This window comes from Takifugu rubripes, chromosome 19 (assembly GCF_901000725.2).
Source record: "Takifugu rubripes chromosome 19, fTakRub1.2, whole genome shotgun sequence".
NCBI classification, from domain to species: Eukaryota; Metazoa; Chordata; class Actinopteri; order Tetraodontiformes; family Tetraodontidae; genus Takifugu; species Takifugu rubripes.
In genome coordinates this window covers 7,383,560-7,405,454 of record NC_042303.1, presented here as the reverse complement: position 1 = coordinate 7,405,454, position 21,895 = coordinate 7,383,560, and the positions used below count along the sequence as shown (strand labels likewise).

The following is a 21,895-nucleotide window of genomic DNA, read 5'->3' as shown; positions in this document are numbered from 1 at the left end:
GTTTGTTTAAGCTATTCGTACCATATGAAATTAAACACATAATAAACATTGAATTTAACATGTGGGAACTATTTTATAAGACTATTGTATAAGACATGTTCACCAGGTGGTATTTATGCAGGGACCAGGAAACCTTTCTGTAGACATTAAAATAAAGAGTTTAATTTACTTGGATGAGCTCAGTGGAGCCAACTTAATGGTGCTGTGGTGCAGCCGTGTGCAGTGGAACATAAATTAAGTGCTGATAAAGCTGCGTTCATTTAAGCTTCAAGTCTCACTGCTGCAGATGCAGTGATTCAGCTGCCTTGACCTAAAATTAAGGACAGCTGAGGTTGGACCAGGGTGACAATCCGTCCTGGGCGCTCACCTCATGTCGGCTTGTCCTGAGATAAATGATAAATAATGTCCTGATAAACGTTGCTCACTGTCTGCTCGCTCTTCGCCCACCTTTTCTCTTCTGTCCGGCTGCAGAACCCGAGCACGAACTCTTCCTGGTCTACGGTAAAGGTCGCCCGGGGGTCATCAGGGGCATGGACATGAACGCCAAGGTTCCGGACGAGTACATGATCCCCATAGAGAATCTGATGAACCCCAGAGCTCTGGACTTTCACGCTGAGAGCGAGTTCATTTACTTCGCCGATGCCACCAGCTACATCATCGGGCGCCAGAAGATTGATGGAACTGAGAGAGATACCATCGTGAAGGAAGGTGCTGACTACCCTCACACCACAGTTTTGGTTTGACATGTAGAGGTTTTTTTGTTTCAGGTGTAGGCGCACTTATGTAAATCTTTTGTGGTGCGGCAGAAGATTTCTGACCAATAGTTGCTCCCTCTCAGGGATCCACGTTGTGGAGGGAATCGCCGTGGACTGGATGGCCGACAACCTGTACTGGACAGACGACGGACCCAAGAAAACCATCAGCGTGGCTCGTCTGGAAAAGGCTTCACAGACACGCAAAACTCTGATCGAGGGCAAAATGACTCACCCCCGAGCCATCGTGGTGGACCCTCTAAATGGGTAAGAAATGGATGAAAAGGTGGATTTGAGAGTTTTCGTTTGTGTGGTCGGGCACTTGACGCCATGATGGATGATCCCTCACTGGTGACTCATCTGCTGGCCTCTCAGCACCAGCTGTGCTGTTAGGTTTCTTTGTACTCACCACTTCAGAGGAGGTTCTTGTTCTTGTTTTTATTTTCTGTGATGCCTCACGCTTTCCCGCATGAAATGTTTTTGGAGACACCACGGAAGGTCAAAGGCCAGCACTGCTGCGACAGAAAGTGCTGAATTCAAGACAAAAAAGAATGTTTTTAAATCGTTAAAGCAAAAAAAAAAGAAGAACATTTAGAGCTTTGTTGCTGCAAAGTTTCTGGTACCTGCTGGGGCACGAGATCGCTACAGAGCAACCGAGCAAAGGACTGTGCTGCCCCCCCCAATCAGGACTGATATCAGACTTGATGGAGCACCTTGTGCGTTTAAATTATGAGTTAGGCTCTCAAATAATTCCTTTTTAATGAGCTTCATCACATATGTGAAGCAGCTGGAGATGGATCATGATTGGGCTTCTCCTCGCTGCTTTTTCATGTCTCGCTAAAGTTAGCGTGACGGGTTGCAGATGCAGTATATTGGCGTTAAAAATGCAAGAACAATTTTAAAAAAGTCATTCCGCATGAAGGCTTTCAGTCTGACAGTGCTTAAAGTAACGATGATGGTAGTATTCCTATAATTCCTATAATGTTCCTTTATTAGTTCCTCTTCAAATACGGGCTAATAGAACAAGATCTGGGAAAGTTAGTGGCCGAGAACGCTCGCTAACGATGAACACTCTTGATGGTTTCTTATGGTTTTCATAGCTGGATGTACTGGACAGACTGGGAGGAGGACCCGAAAGAGAGCAAGCGGGGCAGAATCGAGCGGGCTTGGATGGACGGCTCCAACAGGAACATGTTCCTCAGCAGCAAAACGGTTCTGTGGCCCAACGGCCTGAGCTTGGACATCTCGCAGGGCATCCTCTACTGGGTGGACGCCTACTACGACCGCATTGAGATGGTCTACCTCAACAGCTCTGAACGCAAGGTCAGCACACGCTAACCGCCATTGTGGCTTTTCTGATGCTTGTTTGAGGGTTTTTAATTCTTTTCAAATGTGCTTTTATTATTTGCGCTGCCCCAGACTGTGTACGAGGGCCAGGAGCTGAATCACGCCTTCGGCCTCTGCCATTATAAACACTTCTTGTTCTGGAATGAGTATCGCAGTGGCAGCATTTACAAGCTGGACTCCACCACGGGCGCCGTCACGTTGCTGAGAAGCGAGAGGCCGCCCATCTTTGAAATCCGCATGTATGACGCTCAGCAGCAGCAAGGTACCTAAAAACACACACCAGACACTCTGTTTGTTTGTTTGTCCGTCCCTGTCGGTTCGATCCTTGACAACAAACCGGTGCTGCTCATCTGTCCGCAGGCTCCAACGCGTGTCGCGTCAACAATGGCGGGTGCAGCAGCCTTTGCCTCGCCACGCCGGGGGGCAGGCAGTGTGGATGTGCGGACGACCAAATCCTGGACCCGGCTGACAACACCAGCTGCAAAGGTGCGTGCGAGCTGGTGACGCCATAAAAGGTGTGCTTTCAGTGTTCTGGAACACATGTGACAGACGGAAAGAGAAGCTCCAAACGAGGTTTTTGGTGGACTTTTGACCATGACACTTTCACAAACGTTGCACCTTTTACGTCCTCTATCCATGTTTTAATGTCGAGGAATGCTGGGCTGGAATGTTTTGCTGCTGCAGGGCCCGCTCTGACATTGTGCTGTTTGCTTTAGCTCAAGTTAGCTGATGTTTTGAACTCTTCACGCAGTTCATTGTGGTCTTTGTGGCAGGTTGCTATGGAGATCAGACCCTGTGGAAACTGCCAGAAGTCCACGGACTGCAGAATATCTGTATTTGTTAGGGCTCTTTTCTCCCCAACACATGCTTTATTTAAGGTCTACATCTGTTTGACTAGACGTGGACCTTCATGGCCTTGATTACAACTTTTTCACTCACCTTTTTTTTTTCTCTCCATAATTTCTGCCGCATCTCCTTCCACAGCCAACCCATCTTACATACCCCCCCCTCAGTGCCAAGCTGGGGAGTTTGCCTGCAAGAACAGTCGTTGTATCCAGGAGCGATGGAAGTGTGATGGAGATAATGACTGTCTAGACAACAGCGACGAGGCTCCTGAGCTGTGTCGTGAGTTAATGTGCACACACACACACACACACACGCACACTGAGTGGGTTTGTTTTTATGTCCATTCTAATTTTGGGTGCATGTGAGCACATAATGTGTGAGAGAGGGAATGTAGCAATGACTGGATGTGGAAAACCTTTCTGCCTGCTGGCCGGGCTGGACGGTTCATCTGTGGTTGCAGTGCAGACGTGTTACCAGACAAAATAAAAGCCCTGCCAAAAACCCCACTGAAAAGGGTCACAAAATAAAGGAAAATGTCTGCTTTCTCTTTCTCTCATTTACGCCTCGTGTGTTATTCCATCCGGCGGTCTCTCCAGACCAGCACACCTGCCCCACGGACAGATTTAAGTGCAAGAACAACCGCTGCATTCCGCTGCGTTGGCTGTGCGACGGCGACAACGACTGTGGGAACGATGAAGACGAGTCCAACACCACCTGCTCTGGTAGAGGGACAAATTCCATTTGGCTGAAGTCAAAATCTCGGCTTGCTGTCGGCGAGTCTTTGACTCTGTTGCTTTTTCAGCTCGTACCTGCCCCCCTAACCAGTACTCCTGCGCTAGCGGGCGCTGCATCCCGATTTCCTGGACGTGCGACCTGGACGATGACTGTGGCGATCGGTCAGACGAACCCGCCTCTTGTGGTTGGTCCACTTAACCTGTTTGTACATATTTGGCCAGTAAAGTTTTAGGCACCAACCTGTCTGAACTCTGTCCCCAGCGTACCCCACGTGTTTCCCCCTCACTCAGTTTACCTGCAACAATGGCCGCTGCATCAACATAAACTGGCGCTGTGACAACGGTGAGCGTCCGCTCAGAACGTTACGTCCATCCTCTCTTTGTGTGATTTGCATGTTTTGGCCACCTTCTCCATTGGCCTCCAGTCCTTTATTTGTTGTGTTTTGTGCTTTTTTTGTGTCCTGTTGCACTGTGTTGTTGTTTTTGTTTTGTTTTCCTGTGTTGTGCTGTTTGCCCACTCTGCTATCTTCCGTTGGTTCTGTCTTTCAGAAAAGGATTGTGGCGACGGCTCTGATGAGTTGAATTGTCCGAACCCGACCGGTTAGTGCATAGATCAACATGCGCCGTAACAGCCATGACGCTAGCTTAGGTCTCTCTTTATGCAACGCCAGCTCAGGAACAGTCGGGGTCGCTTACAGAGGAAAAATGGGCCCAATCTGCGGCCGGTATCGCCGATTGCTAAATTGTAAATGGATTTCCCAGACATCCATGTTCATTAAAAAGTCAAGCGATGTTAGCAAGCTCGTCAAAGCGAGCTCATTTCAATTTGGTAGGATTGATGTAAAATAGCACTGCTGCTGTTTCAAATTAGCCTCATTTGCATTCGCTGCCGAGCTCAATGTATCAGCACTTGGTACATTCCCTCATGGTGCATGGTCTGATCTATGCAGTTTCTGTCAACATTTATTCTCTCTCCTTTCATATTTGTTTCCATTTGTATTCCATAGTTTCCACTCTGACTGCATTAACTGTAGAACATGAAAAACAGTCGAAATGTTTTCATTTGCAGACACGCTTTTTATTTCATTGCAATGAGTCACTGGAGCCTCATACTGGAAGAAAGTGGGTGTTCTTTGACTGTGTTTGTTTTTCAGACAATGACTGCGGCGACAACAGTGACGAAGCGGGCTGCAGTCACTCCTGCTCCAGCGCTCAGTTCAAATGTAACAGCGGTCGCTGCATCCCGGATTACTGGACCTGCGACGGAGACAACGACTGCGGGGACTACAGCGATGAGACCCACGCAAACTGCACCAACCAGGGTCAGTGCCCTAAGGTGGCTCTCGGGAGGGCTCCGAAACAAGAATATAAACCAAAAGACGCCACGTTTGAGCTCCCAGGAGTTGTTTAACAGAATTACAGAGCACAGCTGTGGCAGCTGGCTTTTATTACCACGGGGGGATGGTCACATCTTTTCATTGTTTTGTCATTTATTTCCATAAACTCATTACAGTTTGGTCAGTATGTGTAATAGATTCCGAGGATGGGTCTCATTGGAACCACCGATAATTTCCTTTAGTCATAAGTTGTGCAGTGCGGATAATAAAAGTTCTTTCATAAACGTTAGTTATATCAGCCTGTTATGTAAGAGTGACGGTGGGAAGAGACAAAAACCATCCAAAGTTGCTTTTTTTTTGGACTCAAACCATGAAAAAGCAGCAAAACACGGCGTCTTACGTCTCCCCCCACCTGCAGCCACTCGCCCCCCGGGAGGGTGCCACACTGATGAGTTCCAGTGCCGGATGGACAGCCTTTGCATCCCCTTGCGCTGGCGCTGCGACGGGGACACGGACTGCATGGACCTGAGCGACGAGAAGAACTGCGAGGGCGTGACGCACATGTGCGACCCGGCCGTCAAGTTTGGCTGCAGGGACTCTGGTGAGGCGGCTCAAGGTGAAACGGCCGGCGAAGCGCTGCTCTCAGGGCTAACCGTGTCCTCTGTCCACAGCACGGTGCATCAGTAAGGCCTGGGTGTGTGACGGAGACAGCGATTGCGAGGACAATTCCGATGAGGACAACTGCGATGCCTGCAAACTGTCCCACCATGTGTGCGCCAATGACTCCACCATCTGCTTGCCTCCGGAGAAACTTTGCAACGGCGCCGATGACTGCCCAGATGGCTCCGATGAGAAACTCTGCGGTACAACGCGACCTGCTAATGCCCTAAATGGAGGCTTTAATGGCACTCCGCGGCATCCATCTTCTGGTTTTTTTTCTGTCTTCAACAGACCTGTGCTCCCTGGACAATGGCGACTGTAGCCATAACTGCACTGTGGCCCCTGGCGAGGGAGTGATCTGTTCCTGCCCGCTAGGCATGGAGCTGGGGTCCAACAACAAAACCTGTCAGATCCAGAGCTTCTGTGCCAAACACCTAAAGTGCAGCCAGCGCTGTGAACAGGACAAGTTCAGCGTGAAATGTTCTTGCTACGAGGGCTGGGAGCTGGAGCCCGACATGGAGAACTGCAAGAGCACGGGTAAGAGAGCGGAGACAAGGGGGTTCTAAGTGGGAGACACGGCGTCTCTGGACTGCGTCGTGGTTTGAGATTGTGGAATCTGAGGTGTCTGCACAGGAAACTGCGCAGTGGGTGGAGACGCACGCTGCAATAATGTGATACTATTGTGGAGCAGCAGTGCAGAGGAAGGAGATTGATATTAAATAGCTTCTAATAATGGCGGGGAAAGGTTCACAGGGAAGCCTTTAAAAGGCCTGCGCTTTGTTGCTACACGTGACTATTTTTTGAACAGGAAGAAGCTAAAAGATTAAACGATAAAGCCAGAAGCTTTTCGTTAAAGTCAGGAGAGAGGCGAGAGAAATGTGAAGGAAAAAAGTGTTCAGTCACGTGAAATTAGCACAGAAAAATAGTGGCAGAGAGGAATATAATTTACGACCTTGGTGGTCTCTGAGGTCTGGGGGCTATGATGCCTGTTTGGTGCAGATAACTCCTGATTTATTTACCTAGGATTAGGTCCACTTCTGAATGCAGATGGTTTTTAGCCTCTAATCCCCCCCCCGCCTCACCAGTACGTCTCATTCTACAGATCCTTTCAAGCCCTTTATCATCTTCTCTAACCGCCACGAGATCCGCCGCATCGATCTAAACAAAGGAGAGTTCAGCGTGTTGGTACCAGGATTGAGAAACACCATTGCCCTGGACTTCCATCTCAACCAGAGCGCCCTCTATTGGACGGATGTGGTGGAGGATAAGATCTATCGTGGGAAACTGTCTGAGAACGGCGGTGAGCGTTCAGTTTGTTTTCTTTTTTACATCCTTTTTGAAGCTTTACATAAATCTATATTTCACCATGGCAACAGGATCCACGGTTCTTAGGAAAAACAGAGGAGGGTTTGGCTACTAGAGAGAAGCTAGAGGCGAAGCAGAGAACATAATTCTCAAATAAACCATAATATTTTATTAAAACGTCCTTAAATTGTACTAAACTTCATAAAAATCTTTTTTTATTATTACATTTAGTGAGCACAACATACAATTCCCCATCTGTGCAGCTGTAAAACAAATCAACTCCTACATAAATCATCTGCATGCATGCATTTATGCACTAACTAGATCTATTTAAACCTTTCTATTTATAAGGGACCTAGTGGAAAAAGAACAGAATTGTTATGTGTTTTCTTGTCTTTGCGAAAAAGAGCAGCGACTTTACAAAAAGCTGTCCCCGCTGAGTCTATTTGTCATTGTTAATCACGGCACCCCCGATGTAGTCTCAACGTTTGATTAATAAAATTGCACTTAATGTGACATTAGCGTTGCAACATCCCGATCGTCTCGGCGTGATTCGTGAATCGGGGAGCAGTTCGACGCCTCGGGATGTAGCACAGACCAGAAGCGTTGCCATTAGCAGCCTTCAAAGCCTTTGTCTGCGCATCGGAAAACATTGAATTCATTCATTCAGCGAGCGAAGAGCCTCGGGAATGTGATGATTTTTATTTTTTTTTACATCCGATTGCTCGAGCATTTCTAAACAAAGATGGGAGAAAAAGAAATATTGGATTTTTCATGCTTAGCGGTTCTTTTCTCCTGAGCTTTTTCAGATCGACAAAGGCTGGAGAGTAAAAGGACTGTTTCTAATGTTTTCCTATAGCTTTAACCAGTTTTGACGTGGTCATCCAGTACGGCCTGGCCACCCCCGAGGGTTTGGCAGTAGACTGGATAGCAGGAAACATTTACTGGGTGGAAAGTAATCTGGATCAAATCGAGGTGGCCAAGCTGGACGGCACCATGCGCACCACCCTGTTGGCCGGAGAGGTGGAACACCCCCGAGCGATTGCCCTGGATCCGCGGGATGGGTGAGCTGCACATAGCACATCAATTATTTGTCCACTGTGGTGGCGTCACTGGAAATGTGCATGTGTGTTTGGGTGCAGGATCCTCTTTTGGACCGACTGGGATGCCAGTATGCCCAGAATTGAGGCGGCGTCCATGAGTGGAGAAGGCAGGAAAACCATTCATAAGGAAACTGGTAACGGCGGCTGGCCCAACGGACTCACCGTGGATTATCTAGAGCGTCGCATCCTCTGGATTGATGCCAGGTAAAGATGCAAAAGAGCCCGCGTGATGCATTCAGGGACTCATCGTCCATGTGATTCCACACACAGGTCCGATGCCATATATTCCGCCAAGTACGACGGCTCTGGGCTGATTGAGGTTCTGAGGGGACATGAGTATCTGTCGCACCCTTTCGCCGTCACCATGTACGGCGGGGAGGTTTACTGGACGGACTGGAGGACCAACACTCTGGCCAAGGCAAACAAGTGGACGGGCAGCAACGTCACTGTGGTGCAGAGAACCAACACGCAGCCCTTCGACCTCCAGGTTTACCACCCATCCAGACAGCCGCAGGGTGAGCCTCAGGAACTGGTGGATAACGACGGCTAAAGCCGTCACACGACTTTACACGATGACATATTTGGATTTGTCTTTCCACCCTCGCCCTTCTAGCTCCTAACCCGTGCGCTGCTAAGGATGGCAAAGAGCCCTGCTCCCATCTATGTCTCATTAACTACAATAAGAGCTTTTCGTGTGCCTGCCCACACCTCATGAAGCTGGGGCCCGACAGACGCACTTGCTACGGTAGGCACGAACACACGTGGCCGAGGGAGGAACCGTGGGTGCAAGCCAGTAAACAGTTTCTCCTTCACTTGTTGTTGCTTAATGCCGCGGTGTAATCCCTGGCCTTGCCGAGTCATCTATTATATTTGTACGGGCGTGTGTATGTGCGTGTGAGAGCGGGGATTAAACAATTGTGACTTTTTTTCGCCCGGAGATGCTTTTCGCTCCGACAGCTTAGCGGCAGCCCATGAAACGTCGGAGCGGAGCTGTTTACTCAGAGAGTTTAGCATTCAGAGGAGCGTGTGCTTTTTTCTTCAGGGGTTAATGGAACGGGAGCCCACGTCCTGTTGGATCCAAGCTTCGGCCGCCGTGCTCGCCGTCCAGCAGCCGCTCTGGCCTGACTGATAAACCCCAGAGCTGTCATTAGTGTCCCCCCCCCCCTCGCTCCCTCTCCTCCTGTCCGTCTTTGAAGTTACCCTCAGTCTAATTGTGATGCGGCTGTTGGAGCTGGGACACATCTGCGCTGATTGAATTTGCAGCCAGCCAACCAGACAGGATTGTTAGAGCCAAACATACAATTGGTTTAATCTTGTTGAAGTAGCAGGAACTGAGCATCTCTGGCGATAATGCGCACTCGTGCATTCCAGTTTAGCCGCGTTTAGCTTCTTTCCAGGGGAATTAGCGGAGAATTCATGTCGTTTTTCCTGTCCTCCAGAGTCTCGTCAGTTCCTGCTGTACGCGCGCCAGATTGAAATCAGGGGAGTGGACATCGACAACCCCTACTACAATTACATCATTTCCTTCACTGTGCCTGACATCGACAATGTGACCGTGGTGGACTATGATGCGCTGGAACACCGGATCTACTGGTCTGACGTCCGAACGCAGACCATCAGGAGAGCGTTCATCAATGGCACCGGAGTGGAGACTGTCGTATCAGCTGGTATGAAGAATTTGCTATGTTAAAAAAAATGCATACAGGCTTCATAGTTATGTTAGTTGCCTTTTTTATGTAAATGTTATGGTTAAGTGATTTTTAAATAGTGAAAATAGATGCATAATGTCTTGTTTATTTGGCCTCAGATCTGCCCAATGCCCACGGCCTGGCTGTGGATTGGGTATCCAGAAACCTGTTCTGGACCAGTTATGATGCCAATAAGAAACAAATTAACGTCGCCAGACTTGATGGCTCCTTCAAAAATGCTGTCATCCAGGGCCTGGACAAACCACACTGTCTGGTGCTGCATCCAATGCTAGGGTTGGTTGCCCACACACGTTGTACCGACACGCAAACACACACACACACAAATATGAACAGGATCTGGCTGTCACCGAAGCCTCGCTGACCTCCAACTGTTCCTCTGCTCAGGATGTCCTTCCAAATTTTTCTCCCTGCTACATTTCTCGGTCTGCCACCGCCCTCCTCCATTTTGTTCCATTTTCTGTTTCTCAGATCTCAGATCTATGAAATATTTACAGCTCCCGCCTCTGTCACATACTGTCACATTTTGTTCCTGTGTTTAACAACCTACATCTCATTTCTGGCTTGTTTGAGAAAAGGACCATATTCTTCCTCTCCTCTCTGTCCTCTGGAAAGTTCAAAACAGCTTCTCCTAACTGGCAGAGTAGAGACAGACCATCTGTATTTATATATTGACTTTCAAACTGCTGGAATAAATGTTTTGAGGTGGATAAAGGAAAGATTTTTGCGAGGAATGTCACTGCCTTCTCATGATTTTTCCCCCCTTCTTCTGCTTTTTGCGTACTCTTCTCACTTAGCCTGCTTAAGCGGAGGAATGTTTCCGATCTGAGCGTTGCTGGCACGGGGGATTAAATGAGAAACAGATGTTAGATGCATGTGCCGAAGCTGTCTCCGCTGACACACAAACACTCTGCCCGTGATACGTGATGGAGTGGGTGGGAACAAGAGCTTTAGGGAGGCACAGTCAAACTGGAGTATTCAAGTGCAAAAGCTTAAGAATGTGGGTGTCTAAATGCAGCTTGAAACTTTATTTAAAGGCATGTTAACAAACAAATGAAGGGTGTGGTGGATGTGGTGGGATTTAGCAGGAAATGGGTGATGAGGCAGAGGATAGATACACTTTAAATATAGACTGCAGGCAGTCTAAACAGAGACACACTCATATTGTCCTTACGTTCGGCGGGTGTTCAGCAAAGATTTCTGGAGCAATGAACTGACACGTGAAGTAAAAAAGAGTTTGCCTTGCGTGCGTTAGTGAGGCAAAGTGGGAATTGACGGAGGTAATTTGTCAACATCTGTTTTTGTTCGATTTATAATTGCTCATTTAATGTTTAAACTAAACAAAAAACTGCTGCCGAAACCACTCAGCCACCAAAGGGAATTAAGTCACATGTTTTCACACTGATTGAAAAGCTTTTATAAACCCCGACCTTGATTCAGATCTCCTGCCGAATTCAAGTGATCTGAACAAAAAAATATTAGTGTTTAGCTTTACCCATTTTTGCACCTTAACCACTTCTTTGCTGAAACACTCACCTCTACTTGCTTCAGGAAACTTTACTGGACCGATGGTGACACCATTAACATGGCCAACACAGACGGGAGCAATCGCAGCATCCTGTTCACCAACCAGAAAGGCCCCGTTGGTGAGTGGGAAACCGGACTTTTGTGTGTTGCAGCACCCCCTAGTGGTATGATAATGCGTTACATCTAGGAATGATCCCTGTGTTTTTTTTTAGGTCTCTCCATTGACTTTGACACAGAGGAGCTGTACTGGATCAGCTCAGGAAACAGCACCATCAACCGCTGTAAACTCAACGGGTCTGGTTTGGAAGTGCTGGAGGGGGCGAAAGGAAAGCTGACCAAGGCAACAGCTCTAGCTATCATGGGTGGGTGTCCCGAACATATCATTGGATCGTAGATTTATCTCGAGTTTGTGTCCATGTTGGACATTTTATTTTGCTTCTTTTAGGGAACAAATTGTGGTGGGCTGACCAAGGAACCGACCAGATCGGAACCTGTGACAAGAAGGATGGCGGCAACTGGAAAGTCCTGAGGAACAGCACTTCCCCTATGATGCACATGAAAATCTACAATGAAACTGTGCAGAAAGGTGCCACAGCCTTTTTTGGTGGTCTCCTGTAGCCTGTTTATGCATCTATCCACGTCTCTGCAACTCATCTTGGATTTTATTTTGGCTATGTTTGTGTTCTCCCAGGTTCCAATCTCTGCAGTAACAACAATGGAGACTGTTCCCAGCTGTGCCTCCCCACCTCCCCCACCACACGGGCCTGCATGTGCACAGCAGGATACAGTCTGCGCACGGGGCAGCAGTCTTGTGAGGGTACGGAAGCCGTTTCTTCCGATTGCGGAGCGAAGAATGGTTGACAGACAAAAGAAAAGCTTCCATTTGAAACGGTGGCTTCTGTGTGTCTGCTGCAGGTGTCGGCTCGTTCCTGCTGTACTCTGTGCATGAAGGCATTCGTGGTATTCCTTTGGACCCATCAGACAAATCCGACGCTCTGGTGCCGGTGTCGGGCACATCCTTGGCTGTGGGCATAGATTTCCACGCTGGCAAGTGTTTGTTCAGACATATTAGACGTTTGATGTAGCAAATATAACAACACAATTCATCACTTTTCACAGAAAATGACACCATCTACTGGGTGGACATGGGCCTGAGCACCATTAGCAGGGCTAAGAGAGATCAGACGTGGCGGGAGGACGTGGTCACTAATGGCATTGGCAGGGTGGAGGGAATTGCGGTGGACTGGATAGCAGGTGAGTGGCGGCTCAGACGGGAAAATTACAGCGAGTCAAGCAAAGAAGCAGCAATCAGACACAATCCCATGCTGGACATCCCCTCGGAGTGTTATGGACACTGTCATTATAGAGACCACACTGTTGGTATTGGATAGCGGTGAACCTTAATCTTTTTCACAAAAGCAAGAAAATAATGCCCCAGAATGTCACCATTAATACTTAAAATCATTTGAAAATCATGACAAAAATAATCATTTGTCGTCACTGTGATAGTTACCAGTAAAATTATGGAGTCATGTCCAAAATATATATATATTAAAATAATAATTTAAACTGAGGGATACATAAAAGCATTTTTTTGCTCGATGGGCGATTATTTATTAAAAACAGGGATTTTAGACATGATAATTGTGTTTATCCTGACAGATTCTGTCAACATCATGATCTCCTTCTCCACTCTGCAGGAAACATCTACTGGACTGATCAAGGCTTCGACGTGATAGAGGTGGCGAGATTAAATGGCTCTTTCCGCTACGTGGTCATCTCCCAGGGACTGGACAAGCCTCGCGCCATAACCGTCCATCCTGAGAGAGGGTGAGAGGAGCTGTCATGGCTGTGTTTGCTAACTGCCTTCTTCTGCCGCTGCTCCTGCCATCACTTAATCATCGACGTCTGCCTTAATGTGTCTAGATACCTGTTCTGGACTGAGTGGGGCCAGTACCCCCGTATTGAGCGTTCCCGCCTGGATGGCTCCGAGCGGGCCATTCTGGTCAACGTCAGCATCAGCTGGCCAAATGGCATCTCCATCGACTATGAGGTGCATCAACCTGGCCTTTTTTTTTTGCATTCTTACCCTCATCAATGATGCAGACTGCTTCACACCAACCGTTTCCTGTCTGCGCAGGACAATCTGCTGTACTGGTGCGATGCCAGGACAGACAAGATCGAGCGCATCAACCTGGAGACGGGCGAGAACAGAGAGGTGGTGCTGGCCAACAACAACATGGACATGTTCTCCGTGTCAGTTTTTGAGAGCTACATCTACTGGAGCGACAGGTCAGATACAGGTTTCACTGGGGGAGAATTTGTCGGCCTGGCTCGGCATTCGAATACATTCATGCCCTTGACTCTGATTTAAAACAGGACACATGCTAATGGATCCATAAAAAGAGGGAGCAAAGACAACGCCACGGACTCTGTGTCTCTGAGGACTGGTATTGGAGTCCAGCTAAAGGACATTAAGGTGTTTAACAGGGCCAGGCAGCAGGGTAGGTTTACTTTTTATCCTTAAAGTGTCTGCTGATGAGTGTGAATGTGAAAAAAAAAAGTTTTTAATCACAAACATTTCATTTCTATTTGAAGGAACAAATGTATGCAAAGTCAACAACGGCGGGTGCGAGCAGCTCTGCCTTTTCCGCGGCAACGGACAGCGGACATGCGCCTGCGCCCATGGCATGCTGGCCGAAGACGGGTGCGGTTGCCGTGACTACGACGGCTACCTTCTCTACTCGGAGCGCACCATACTGAAGAGCGTCCACCTGTCGGACGAGAACAACCTGAACGCGCCCATAAAACCGTTCGAGGACCCCGAGCACATGAAGAACGTCATCGCGCTCACTTTTGATTACAGGGGAGGTGGAGGGAAGGGGGCGAACCGCATCTTCTTCAGCGACATTCACTTTGGCAACATCCAGCAGATCAGTGACGACGGGTCTGACCGCAAGACTGTTGTAGAGAGTGAGTATCTGTATGAATTTTAATCATAATATGACAATATTGTGCAGTGATTACTGTGTTTATTCATATATCTTAGGGTCTTCTGATACACTGAGTAACAGACGGGCTCACGAAATGCACTGTAACACCTTTATAACACTTAAAGTGCTGCTTTTAAGCCGCATTGAGATGACTCGAAGGCTTTTCTTTACTGCTCTGTCAATCTTTTATTCAAGTTAAACTGACAAAAATTCAACTTTAATTGTTTTATGGTAATTCTTGCGAACCTTTGCTCAGCGTTTCAGGTGATTATACTGTTAGGTAGCTGCCATAGCCACCTCCGCGCTGCCATTTTTCCTTTCCTTCTTGAACACCCTAATGAAGTCCTGTCTGAACTTTTGAGACATCAGTACGTAGAGAATAGGATTCATCACTGTAGAGGAGGTTGCCATGAGGCGTGCAAATACAGTGAAGGCGCCGTAGCGTGGTGAGGAACCTGTGGCCCCTGAGGTTTTATCTGCCACCAAGGCTAAAGTCATGCCATAAGATGGCAGCCAGCATAGGGTGAAAGCCAGCACCAGCATCGCTGAGGTGTGAGTCACTTTGCTCTGGTAACGCTCCACTTGGGGCATTCGGCCGGCACGCCGACTCCCCCACAGGAACATGTAGATTCTGATGTATGCCACCGCAATGGTGACCAATGGGAACAAGAAGGCCACCAGGAAGTGGAACAGTCCGTAGATCAGCTGGTCTCTGTGAGATAAGAAAGAAAAGCAAGCATGGCCATCGCGGGTTCGTTGTGGCGTCCCAACAAAGCGGAAAGCTAATTGTGGAGCTGCCAGACAGCAGGCGGGGATCCAGAGCGCCGCGGCAACAGCAGACACTCGGCGAGGGGAGAGACGGGTGAAGGCCGTTGCGGGCCGCACCACCGTCAGATAGCGAGACACGGCCAGTGTGGCGAGTGTGAAGGAGCTGGCCGAGGCGCAGGCGGATCCCAGGAAGCCAACCAGGCGACACACGACGTCCCCGAAGGGCCAGTTTTGCAGGGCGATCGCGACGGTGTGGAAGGGAAGTACGGAGAGCAGAAGCAGATCTGCGGCGCTCAGAGCCAGGATGAGGACATCGGTTCCTGTGCCCGTCAAGGAGTGTTGCGGCACCTGTCCCGTCGGTCTTGAGCCTCTTCTCCGCCTTCTACACAGGATCACCATCACCATGGTGTGCCCCCACACTCCTAAAGTGAGAATAAGTACATCTAATATTGGCACCAGGACCCTCTCCACATTGCCCAGCCCAGTGTCACTGTTGTTCCCCGGAAGATCATCGGGATTTGTTGAGTTCCTCAGCATCATGCTGTCGTCAGTCACGAGGAACGCTCCCTCTCATACTCCCTGTGAAAACACAGCTGACTTTTAGTTGGGTTAAAGGTGCCTGACATCGTAAAACTACTGATAACACACATCCAGTCATTAACTGTACGCTTCAAAATAACAGCCAACAAATTAATGCAGAACTGGAACACGTTAGATGTAAATCAAGGTTTTCCAGTCGTTTCATTCGACTCACCTCTACAGGCCGGTTGCTTCTGATGCCTTCACTGACCGTGCGAATCCCAGTTGCTTCGGAGTGTTTCGCGCCGCACGTCAGTGCGGTCAGTACCGCTGGCAGCAATCCGAAATCAGCCCCCCCGCCATCGGAGTACAGCGCTCCAGAGCAGCACTGGAGAGCTAAATGGCACAGAGAAACGTCAGGTGAACTCTGGACTGATTGTCATGCAACAGGCAGCAATGGGCCGGACCACCGTCTGTGGGAGGGACTAATGAAGGCCAGGCATGACTTTTTCCCAGGGTCCTGCATTTTGGAACATTTTCTGAAAGGATCTGTTCATCTTCTATTTGTCTGTTCACATACATATACAGTATACATGCAGATAAGTTGTATAAACACAGGGAAACAGAGTAAAATACTGTTTGTCTTTAGGAATCAGGGTAATTATTGACAGCCGGTCCGAACTGCTATCGCAGCCACTGGAGATAATTGCAATAAAAACCTGTCATTGTCAACCCATCTGAACTGAAGAGCTATAATTTCAGCTCATCTGCGTTCAAGTAAACAACAAGTGAAGATGTCCAGAGACCCAGATAGGCCCCTGTCAAAAAGATAAACAGAGCTAAGAACAGACAGCAGCATTAACGGCGCAAAAGAATGAGGAATTAAGGGGGCGTGAACATCTGGTGGCGCTCTTTCGCGGCGACTCATACCTTTGCTCTCTGGTTGCTTAACTTCACTGACAATCCTCTTTGAGGCTTGGTGTGTATGCACGCCGTTGCCCTGGAGATGCTGAGGTTGCAGCACTGGCGGTGAGCTGCACCGATTCACTGGCTGCAGATAACAGGGACTGAAATCACATGCAGCTTCATAACAGATGCGGTAACCTCAGTGCAGCTGGTGTCAGTGTGTGTGTGTGTGTGTGTGTGTGTGTGTGTGTGTGTGTGTGTGTGTGTGTGTTTAACTAGCCGGGGTTTTGTGTCCCTTCCATATTGCCGTCCTGGTATTTTACAGATGCTGCATGTTCATTAGGTGCTGGCCTTTACAGTCTGCTATTTGTTGGACAGAATCCACAAATCCTATTGTGTTCTTGCTTTAACACCAGGTTTGCACGGTCAGAACCCTGACTGGGTCAATACTGAGCTGCGGCCAGACACCACACACCTGATCTTTTAACATCTCTTTGGGAATGACGTACTTTTCTTGGGGCCCTTCCGTGGAGGTCAATGGCCATCTGTCTCTTTTCCTCTTTAATTACTTTACTCCTCCTTCTCAGATGTCGGCTCGGTGGAGGGTTTAGCGTACCACAGAGGATGGGATATGCTGTACTGGACCAGCTACACCACCTCAACCATCTCCCGCCACACAGTGGATCAGAACCGATGGGGTGCCGTGGAGAGGCACACCGTAGTGACCATGTCGGGAGATGATCACCCCAGAGCCTTCGTTCTGGACGAGTGTCAGAGGTCAGAACGAACGCGCTACTTCTGGTTTTGCTCCTGAATGTGTTCTAAACACTGAAACTGAGTTGTTCCCTCTCACTCTGCCCGCAGCCTCATGTTCTGGACCAACTGGAATGAGCAGTCTCCCAGCATCATGCGTGCCACACTGACTGGCTCCAATGTCATCGTGATCATCGGCAGCGATATCCGGACCCCCAACGGGCTGGCCATAGATCACCGTGCTGAGAAGCTTTACTTCTCTGATGCCACTCTAGATAAGATAGAGCGCTGCGAATACGACGGCACTCGGCGCTACGTAAGTCAAATAACCGCGCATTGTGCACAAGTTTGGAGTTTTATCATGAGTTCATATGAGTTTGTGCCTCCTGCAGGTGGTGCTGAAGAACGAGCCGGTGCATCCGTTTGGCTTAGCCGTGTACGGCGACTACATCTTCTGGACCGACTGGGTGAGGAGGGCTGTGCTTCGGGCCAACAAGTACACAGGAGGCGACATGAAGGTGCTGCGCGCAGACATACCTCAGCAGCCAATGGGCATTGTCGCCGTGGCCAACGACACCAACAGCTGTAGGTTTTTGTGAGGGGGGCATAAATAGTGCGTGTTATCAGAAGCACGGATAAAAGTGTGGTAAATCTTTCCAAACTTCCTCTTCTCTTCAAAGGTGAGTTCTCTCTGTGCCGCATTAATAACGGAGGGTGTCAGGACCTGTGCTTGCTGACCTCTGAGGGAAGGGTCAACTGCAGTTGCCGGGGTGACCGGAAGCTTTTGGAGGACAACACCTGCTCAGGTTGCACAACCTTTTTTTTTATTTATTTTTTTTTAAATGTAGTTTAAGCAGACTTTGCTGTTCAAATGCAACTGGATCAGACAGCAGCTCTCCTAAATGCATTCTTTTGCCTTTCTTGCGCAGCACTCAACACCACCTGCAACATCATTGATGAGTTCGAGTGTGGCAATGGCGACTGTATCAACTACACCCTGTCTTGTGATGGCATGGCTCACTGCAAGGACAAGTCGGACGAGAAGCAGTCCTACTGCGGTAAGTGTTTCGCTCCCCGAAATCCTTACAGTTGTGTTCTCGTCACTTTATCGTGCCCCGTTTCCTGTCCCAGCCAACCGTGTGTGCAAAAAGGGCTACAAACGGTGCGTGAACGGGCGCTGTGTGGGCCACGGCTCCTGGTGCGATGGCCGGGACGACTGCGGCGACAACTCCGACGAGCTGTTCTGCAACAGTGAGTCGAGCGCTCTGATAGATGAAGCCCTTGCTTTCGGCAGGCGTGACATTGTCAGATAATTAACTCCATCTCCTGCTGCATTGTTAGCCACGCTGTGCACGGCAGATCAGTTCCAGTGCAGAGGCGGAAGCTGCATCTCCAACTCCAGCAAGTGTGACCAGAAAGTGGACTGTGAGGATGCCAGTGATGAGATGAACTGCAGTAAGTTATTCAATCAAAATGAGCGTCTGTCTCTAGGAGGAAAAAAACAAGCCAACATGTTCTCCCAGGCTGTGTTATTAAGAGTGTTGCTCTCTTTGTTAAGCTGCCACGGACTGCTCCAGTTACTTCCATCTGGGAGTGAAGGGAGTGACATTTCAGAAGTGTGAGTTCACCACGCTCTGCTATGCCCCTTCCTGGCTGTGCGATGGAGCTAATGACTGTGGAGACCTCTCAGATGAGAGAAACTGCCCTGGTAATTCAGATCTTTTAGAAATTTGTGTTTTCTTACAGCTGAGGAATTAAAAAATTTTGTCTACCAGTTTGGATAAAGCAATAGCAACGTGCTGATTTAATTACTGGTTCTTTCGGACTCTCAGGAAGCGACAAAGCAAAGTGTCCAACCCCCTTCTTCGCTTGTCCGAGTGGACGCTGCATACCCATGAGCTGGACCTGTGACAAGGAGAACGATTGTGAAAACGGCGCAGACGAGGCCCACTGTGGTGAGGACGCACGCTCAGGCACCAAGAAGCTCTGCCTCATTCACTTTTGAGGAACGGGTTGTCAGTTCGTCACCTGTTCTGTCCAATTGCAGATAAGTTCTGCTCAGCTACTCAGTTTGAGTGCGCCAACCACCGCTGCATCCCCAAAAGCTGGGTCTGTGACGGAGCCGACGACTGCGGCGACAGTAGTGATGAGGACAGCAAGTGCAGTGAGTGGCTAACAACGTTCTGAGGAGGAGCAGAAACGAATGGCGATTTAAAGGGAAATAAAGGTGGAAAACATTAATATTCGGACTGCTAAATTTTCTCTCACAGAGACCAAAACCTGCAGCCCAGAAGCCTTCCAGTGTCCTGGATCACACATGTGTATCCCTCAGCACTGGAAGTGTGACGGAGACAAAGACTGTCCTGACGGCGCTGACGAGAGCGTTAAAGCGGGCTGCAGTAAGATCCCACTTCCATTGAGTCGTCTTTAACAGCGGCTCCACGGCGTCATGAAATGCATTTGCTTCCCTCAGTGTTCAACGACACGTGCAGCAGCAACGAGTTCATGTGCCAGAACCGACAGTGCATCCCCAAGCACTTCATGTGTGACCACGACAACGACTGCAGCGACGGCTCCGACGAGTCTCAGGAGTGCGGTGAGCGAAGCTCTGCTTCCTCTTCCTTTTCCTCCGCTCCCCTTCTTCACTGCTGGGTCTCTCGCCCCGCTGCAGAATACCCGACATGCGGACCCAAAGAGTTCCGCTGCGCCAACGGACGCTGCCTCATCCAGAGTTCCTGGGAGTGCGATGGAGACTTTGACTGCCACGACCAGTCTGACGAAGCCCCCAAGAACCCCCTCTGCAGCGGGCCAGGTTAGATCCATACAGCTGCTCCAGGAAAGAAAGATTTGACCTTAAATCTGACCGTGATGTCATCCGTTGTCCCTCAGAAAAGAAATGCAACGACACCGCGTACGTCTGCAGCAACGGCAACTGCGTGAACGAGACGTTGCTCTGTGATCGTAAGGACGACTGCGGCGACGGCTCTGATGAGCTGAACTGTTTCATTAACGAATGCCTGAACAGCAAAATGAGCGGCTGCTCCCAGCTCTGCGAGGACCTCAAAATAGGCTTCAAGGTAAATAAACCACAGGACATTTCCCATTGGAGCTTGTTAGCAACAGGCAACGTGGAAATCCACCTGCTCCGCCTTCTCGCAGTGCCGATGCCACCCCGGCTTCCGCCTGAAAGACGACGGAAAGACGTGCATCGACATAGACGAATGCACCACCACCTATCCGTGCACGCAGCGCTGCATCAACACGCACGGCAGCTTCCACTGTCTGTGCGTGGAGGGTTACCGGCTCAGCCCCGAAAACCCCACCGTATGCAAATCCACCTCTGGTGAGTAAGCCGAGGAGATGAGTGACATTTAGGAAATGTTCCAGGCCAAATCCGCTCAGATGCCGTCTTCCCTCCCGGCAGACGAGGAGCCCTTCTTAATCTTTGCCAACCGCTACTATCTGCGCAAGCTCAATTTAGACGGCTCCAACTACACCCTGCTCAAACAGGTGAGACTTGCACATGCGTTCCCCCCCCCCATTTTAGGGCTTGAATACCCCACATTGGATTTGCCTGTGGGCTCCGAGTGATTTAGCTTCATGTTCTCTGACAGGGCTTGAACAATGCGGTGGCTTTGGACTTCGACTATCGCCAGCAGATGATTTATTGGACAGATGTAACCACCCAGGGCAGCATGATCCGCCGGATGTACATTAACGGGAGCGACGTTCAGGTAAGTGGGTTTTTATTTCTTTGCCAGGAGGGCGTAAAAACATCAGCTCGAGGCTGATTCATTTTTTAGGTGCTGCATCGCACATCCCTAAGCAACCCCGACGGCCTGGCGGTGGACTGGGTGGGCGGGAACCTGTACTGGTGCGATAAGGGACGAGACACCATAGAGGTGTCGAAGCTAAATGGAGCATACCGGACGGTGCTGGTGAACAGCGGCTTGAGGGAGCCACGTGCTGTGGCGGTGGACGTGCGCTACGGGTGAGCCTGATTCCATATGTGATACAAAATGCAATTTGGACCTAATCAGATTCCTTTAAAAGACTGAACAAACACGTGACGTGAATCGGGACATTTGAATTCCTTGGCAGGTACTTGTACTGGTCCGACTGGGGCGACAACCCTCACATAGGGAGGATCGGGATGGACGGCACCAACAGGAGTGTTATTGTAGAGGATAAGATCACCTGGCCTAATGGCCTGACGCTGGACTTTGTTAACGATCGGATCTACTGGGCAGACGCACGAGAGGACTATATCGCATTCGCCAGCCTGGATGGAACCAGCAGACATACAAGTAACACACGCACATTTGAATTGTAACTTCTCACCCCGATGTTGTTCCTGACCCTTGTCTTTGTGTTCGTGTCCCTCTAGTCCTGGTGCAGGACATCCCCCACATCTTTGCAATGTCCCTGTTTGAGGAGTACATCTACTGGACAGACTGGGAGACAAAGTCCATCAACAGAGCTCATAAAACATTAGGAACGAACAAGACCGTGCTAATCAGCACCTTGCACCGGCCGATGGACATCCACATTTACCATCCCTACCGCCAGCCTGGAGGTGAAACCGCGTCCCGCCTCATGCATGACCACATGTGAGTCCTCTTTATCAACCTGTCTTCAT

The 21,895-nt window shown here is 49.3% G+C and overlaps 1 protein-coding gene across 7 annotated transcripts in view; it reads left to right on the top strand.

Moving 5' to 3' along the window:
• LOC101076069 (low-density lipoprotein receptor-related protein 1-like) overlaps positions 1-21,895 on the top strand; it is a 56,445-nt gene that overhangs the window by 23,875 nt on the left and 10,675 nt on the right. For 4 of the 7 annotated variants that reach the window (XM_029825961.1, XM_029825960.1, XM_029825962.1 and 1 more), the window contains exons 11-61: positions 472-708; positions 839-1,019; positions 1,853-2,075; positions 2,172-2,361; positions 2,460-2,585; positions 3,084-3,224; positions 3,542-3,667; positions 3,748-3,864; positions 3,942-4,022; positions 4,834-5,001; positions 5,435-5,617; positions 5,688-5,879; positions 5,968-6,213; positions 6,779-6,976; positions 7,841-8,045; positions 8,124-8,288; positions 8,355-8,599; positions 8,698-8,829; positions 9,524-9,751; positions 9,892-10,066; positions 11,342-11,436; positions 11,530-11,679; positions 11,763-11,903; positions 12,009-12,134; positions 12,233-12,364; positions 12,437-12,571; positions 13,018-13,147; positions 13,244-13,370; positions 13,458-13,609; positions 13,697-13,821; positions 13,916-14,290; positions 17,091-17,280; positions 17,368-17,572; positions 17,649-17,841; positions 17,937-18,062; positions 18,186-18,314; positions 18,388-18,507; positions 18,598-18,711; positions 18,815-18,964; positions 19,089-19,211; positions 19,304-19,420; positions 19,527-19,655; positions 19,730-19,852; positions 19,928-20,068; positions 20,146-20,333; positions 20,416-20,599; positions 20,681-20,766; positions 20,871-20,990; positions 21,060-21,247; positions 21,358-21,563; positions 21,644-21,832. In XM_029825961.1, coding sequence (XP_029681821.1) covers positions 472-708; positions 839-1,019; positions 1,853-2,075; positions 2,172-2,361; positions 2,460-2,585; positions 3,084-3,224; positions 3,542-3,667; positions 3,748-3,864; positions 3,942-4,022; positions 4,834-5,001; positions 5,435-5,617; positions 5,688-5,879; positions 5,968-6,213; positions 6,779-6,976; positions 7,841-8,045; positions 8,124-8,288; positions 8,355-8,599; positions 8,698-8,829; positions 9,524-9,751; positions 9,892-10,066; positions 11,342-11,436; positions 11,530-11,679; positions 11,763-11,903; positions 12,009-12,134; positions 12,233-12,364; positions 12,437-12,571; positions 13,018-13,147; positions 13,244-13,370; positions 13,458-13,609; positions 13,697-13,821; positions 13,916-14,290; positions 17,091-17,280; positions 17,368-17,572; positions 17,649-17,841; positions 17,937-18,062; positions 18,186-18,314; positions 18,388-18,507; positions 18,598-18,711; positions 18,815-18,964; positions 19,089-19,211; positions 19,304-19,420; positions 19,527-19,655; positions 19,730-19,852; positions 19,928-20,068; positions 20,146-20,333; positions 20,416-20,599; positions 20,681-20,766; positions 20,871-20,990; positions 21,060-21,247; positions 21,358-21,563; positions 21,644-21,832 — 8,268 coding nt within the window. Of the gene's footprint in view, positions 1-471; positions 709-838; positions 1,020-1,852; positions 2,076-2,171; positions 2,362-2,459; positions 2,586-3,083; positions 3,225-3,541; positions 3,668-3,747; positions 3,865-3,941; positions 4,023-4,228; positions 4,280-4,833; positions 5,002-5,434; positions 5,618-5,687; positions 5,880-5,967; positions 6,214-6,778; positions 6,977-7,840; positions 8,046-8,123; positions 8,289-8,354; positions 8,600-8,697; positions 8,830-9,523; positions 9,752-9,891; positions 10,067-11,341; positions 11,437-11,529; positions 11,680-11,762; positions 11,904-12,008; positions 12,135-12,232; positions 12,365-12,436; positions 12,572-13,017; positions 13,148-13,243; positions 13,371-13,457; positions 13,610-13,696; positions 13,822-13,915; positions 14,291-17,090; positions 17,281-17,367; positions 17,573-17,648; positions 17,842-17,936; positions 18,063-18,185; positions 18,315-18,387; positions 18,508-18,597; positions 18,712-18,814; positions 18,965-19,088; positions 19,212-19,303; positions 19,421-19,526; positions 19,656-19,729; positions 19,853-19,927; positions 20,069-20,145; positions 20,334-20,415; positions 20,600-20,680; positions 20,767-20,870; positions 20,991-21,059; positions 21,248-21,357; positions 21,564-21,643; positions 21,833-21,895 lie in introns of all 7 variants that reach the window. The other 3 variants (XM_029825958.1, XM_029825957.1, XM_029825959.1) reach the window with 1 other exon arrangement.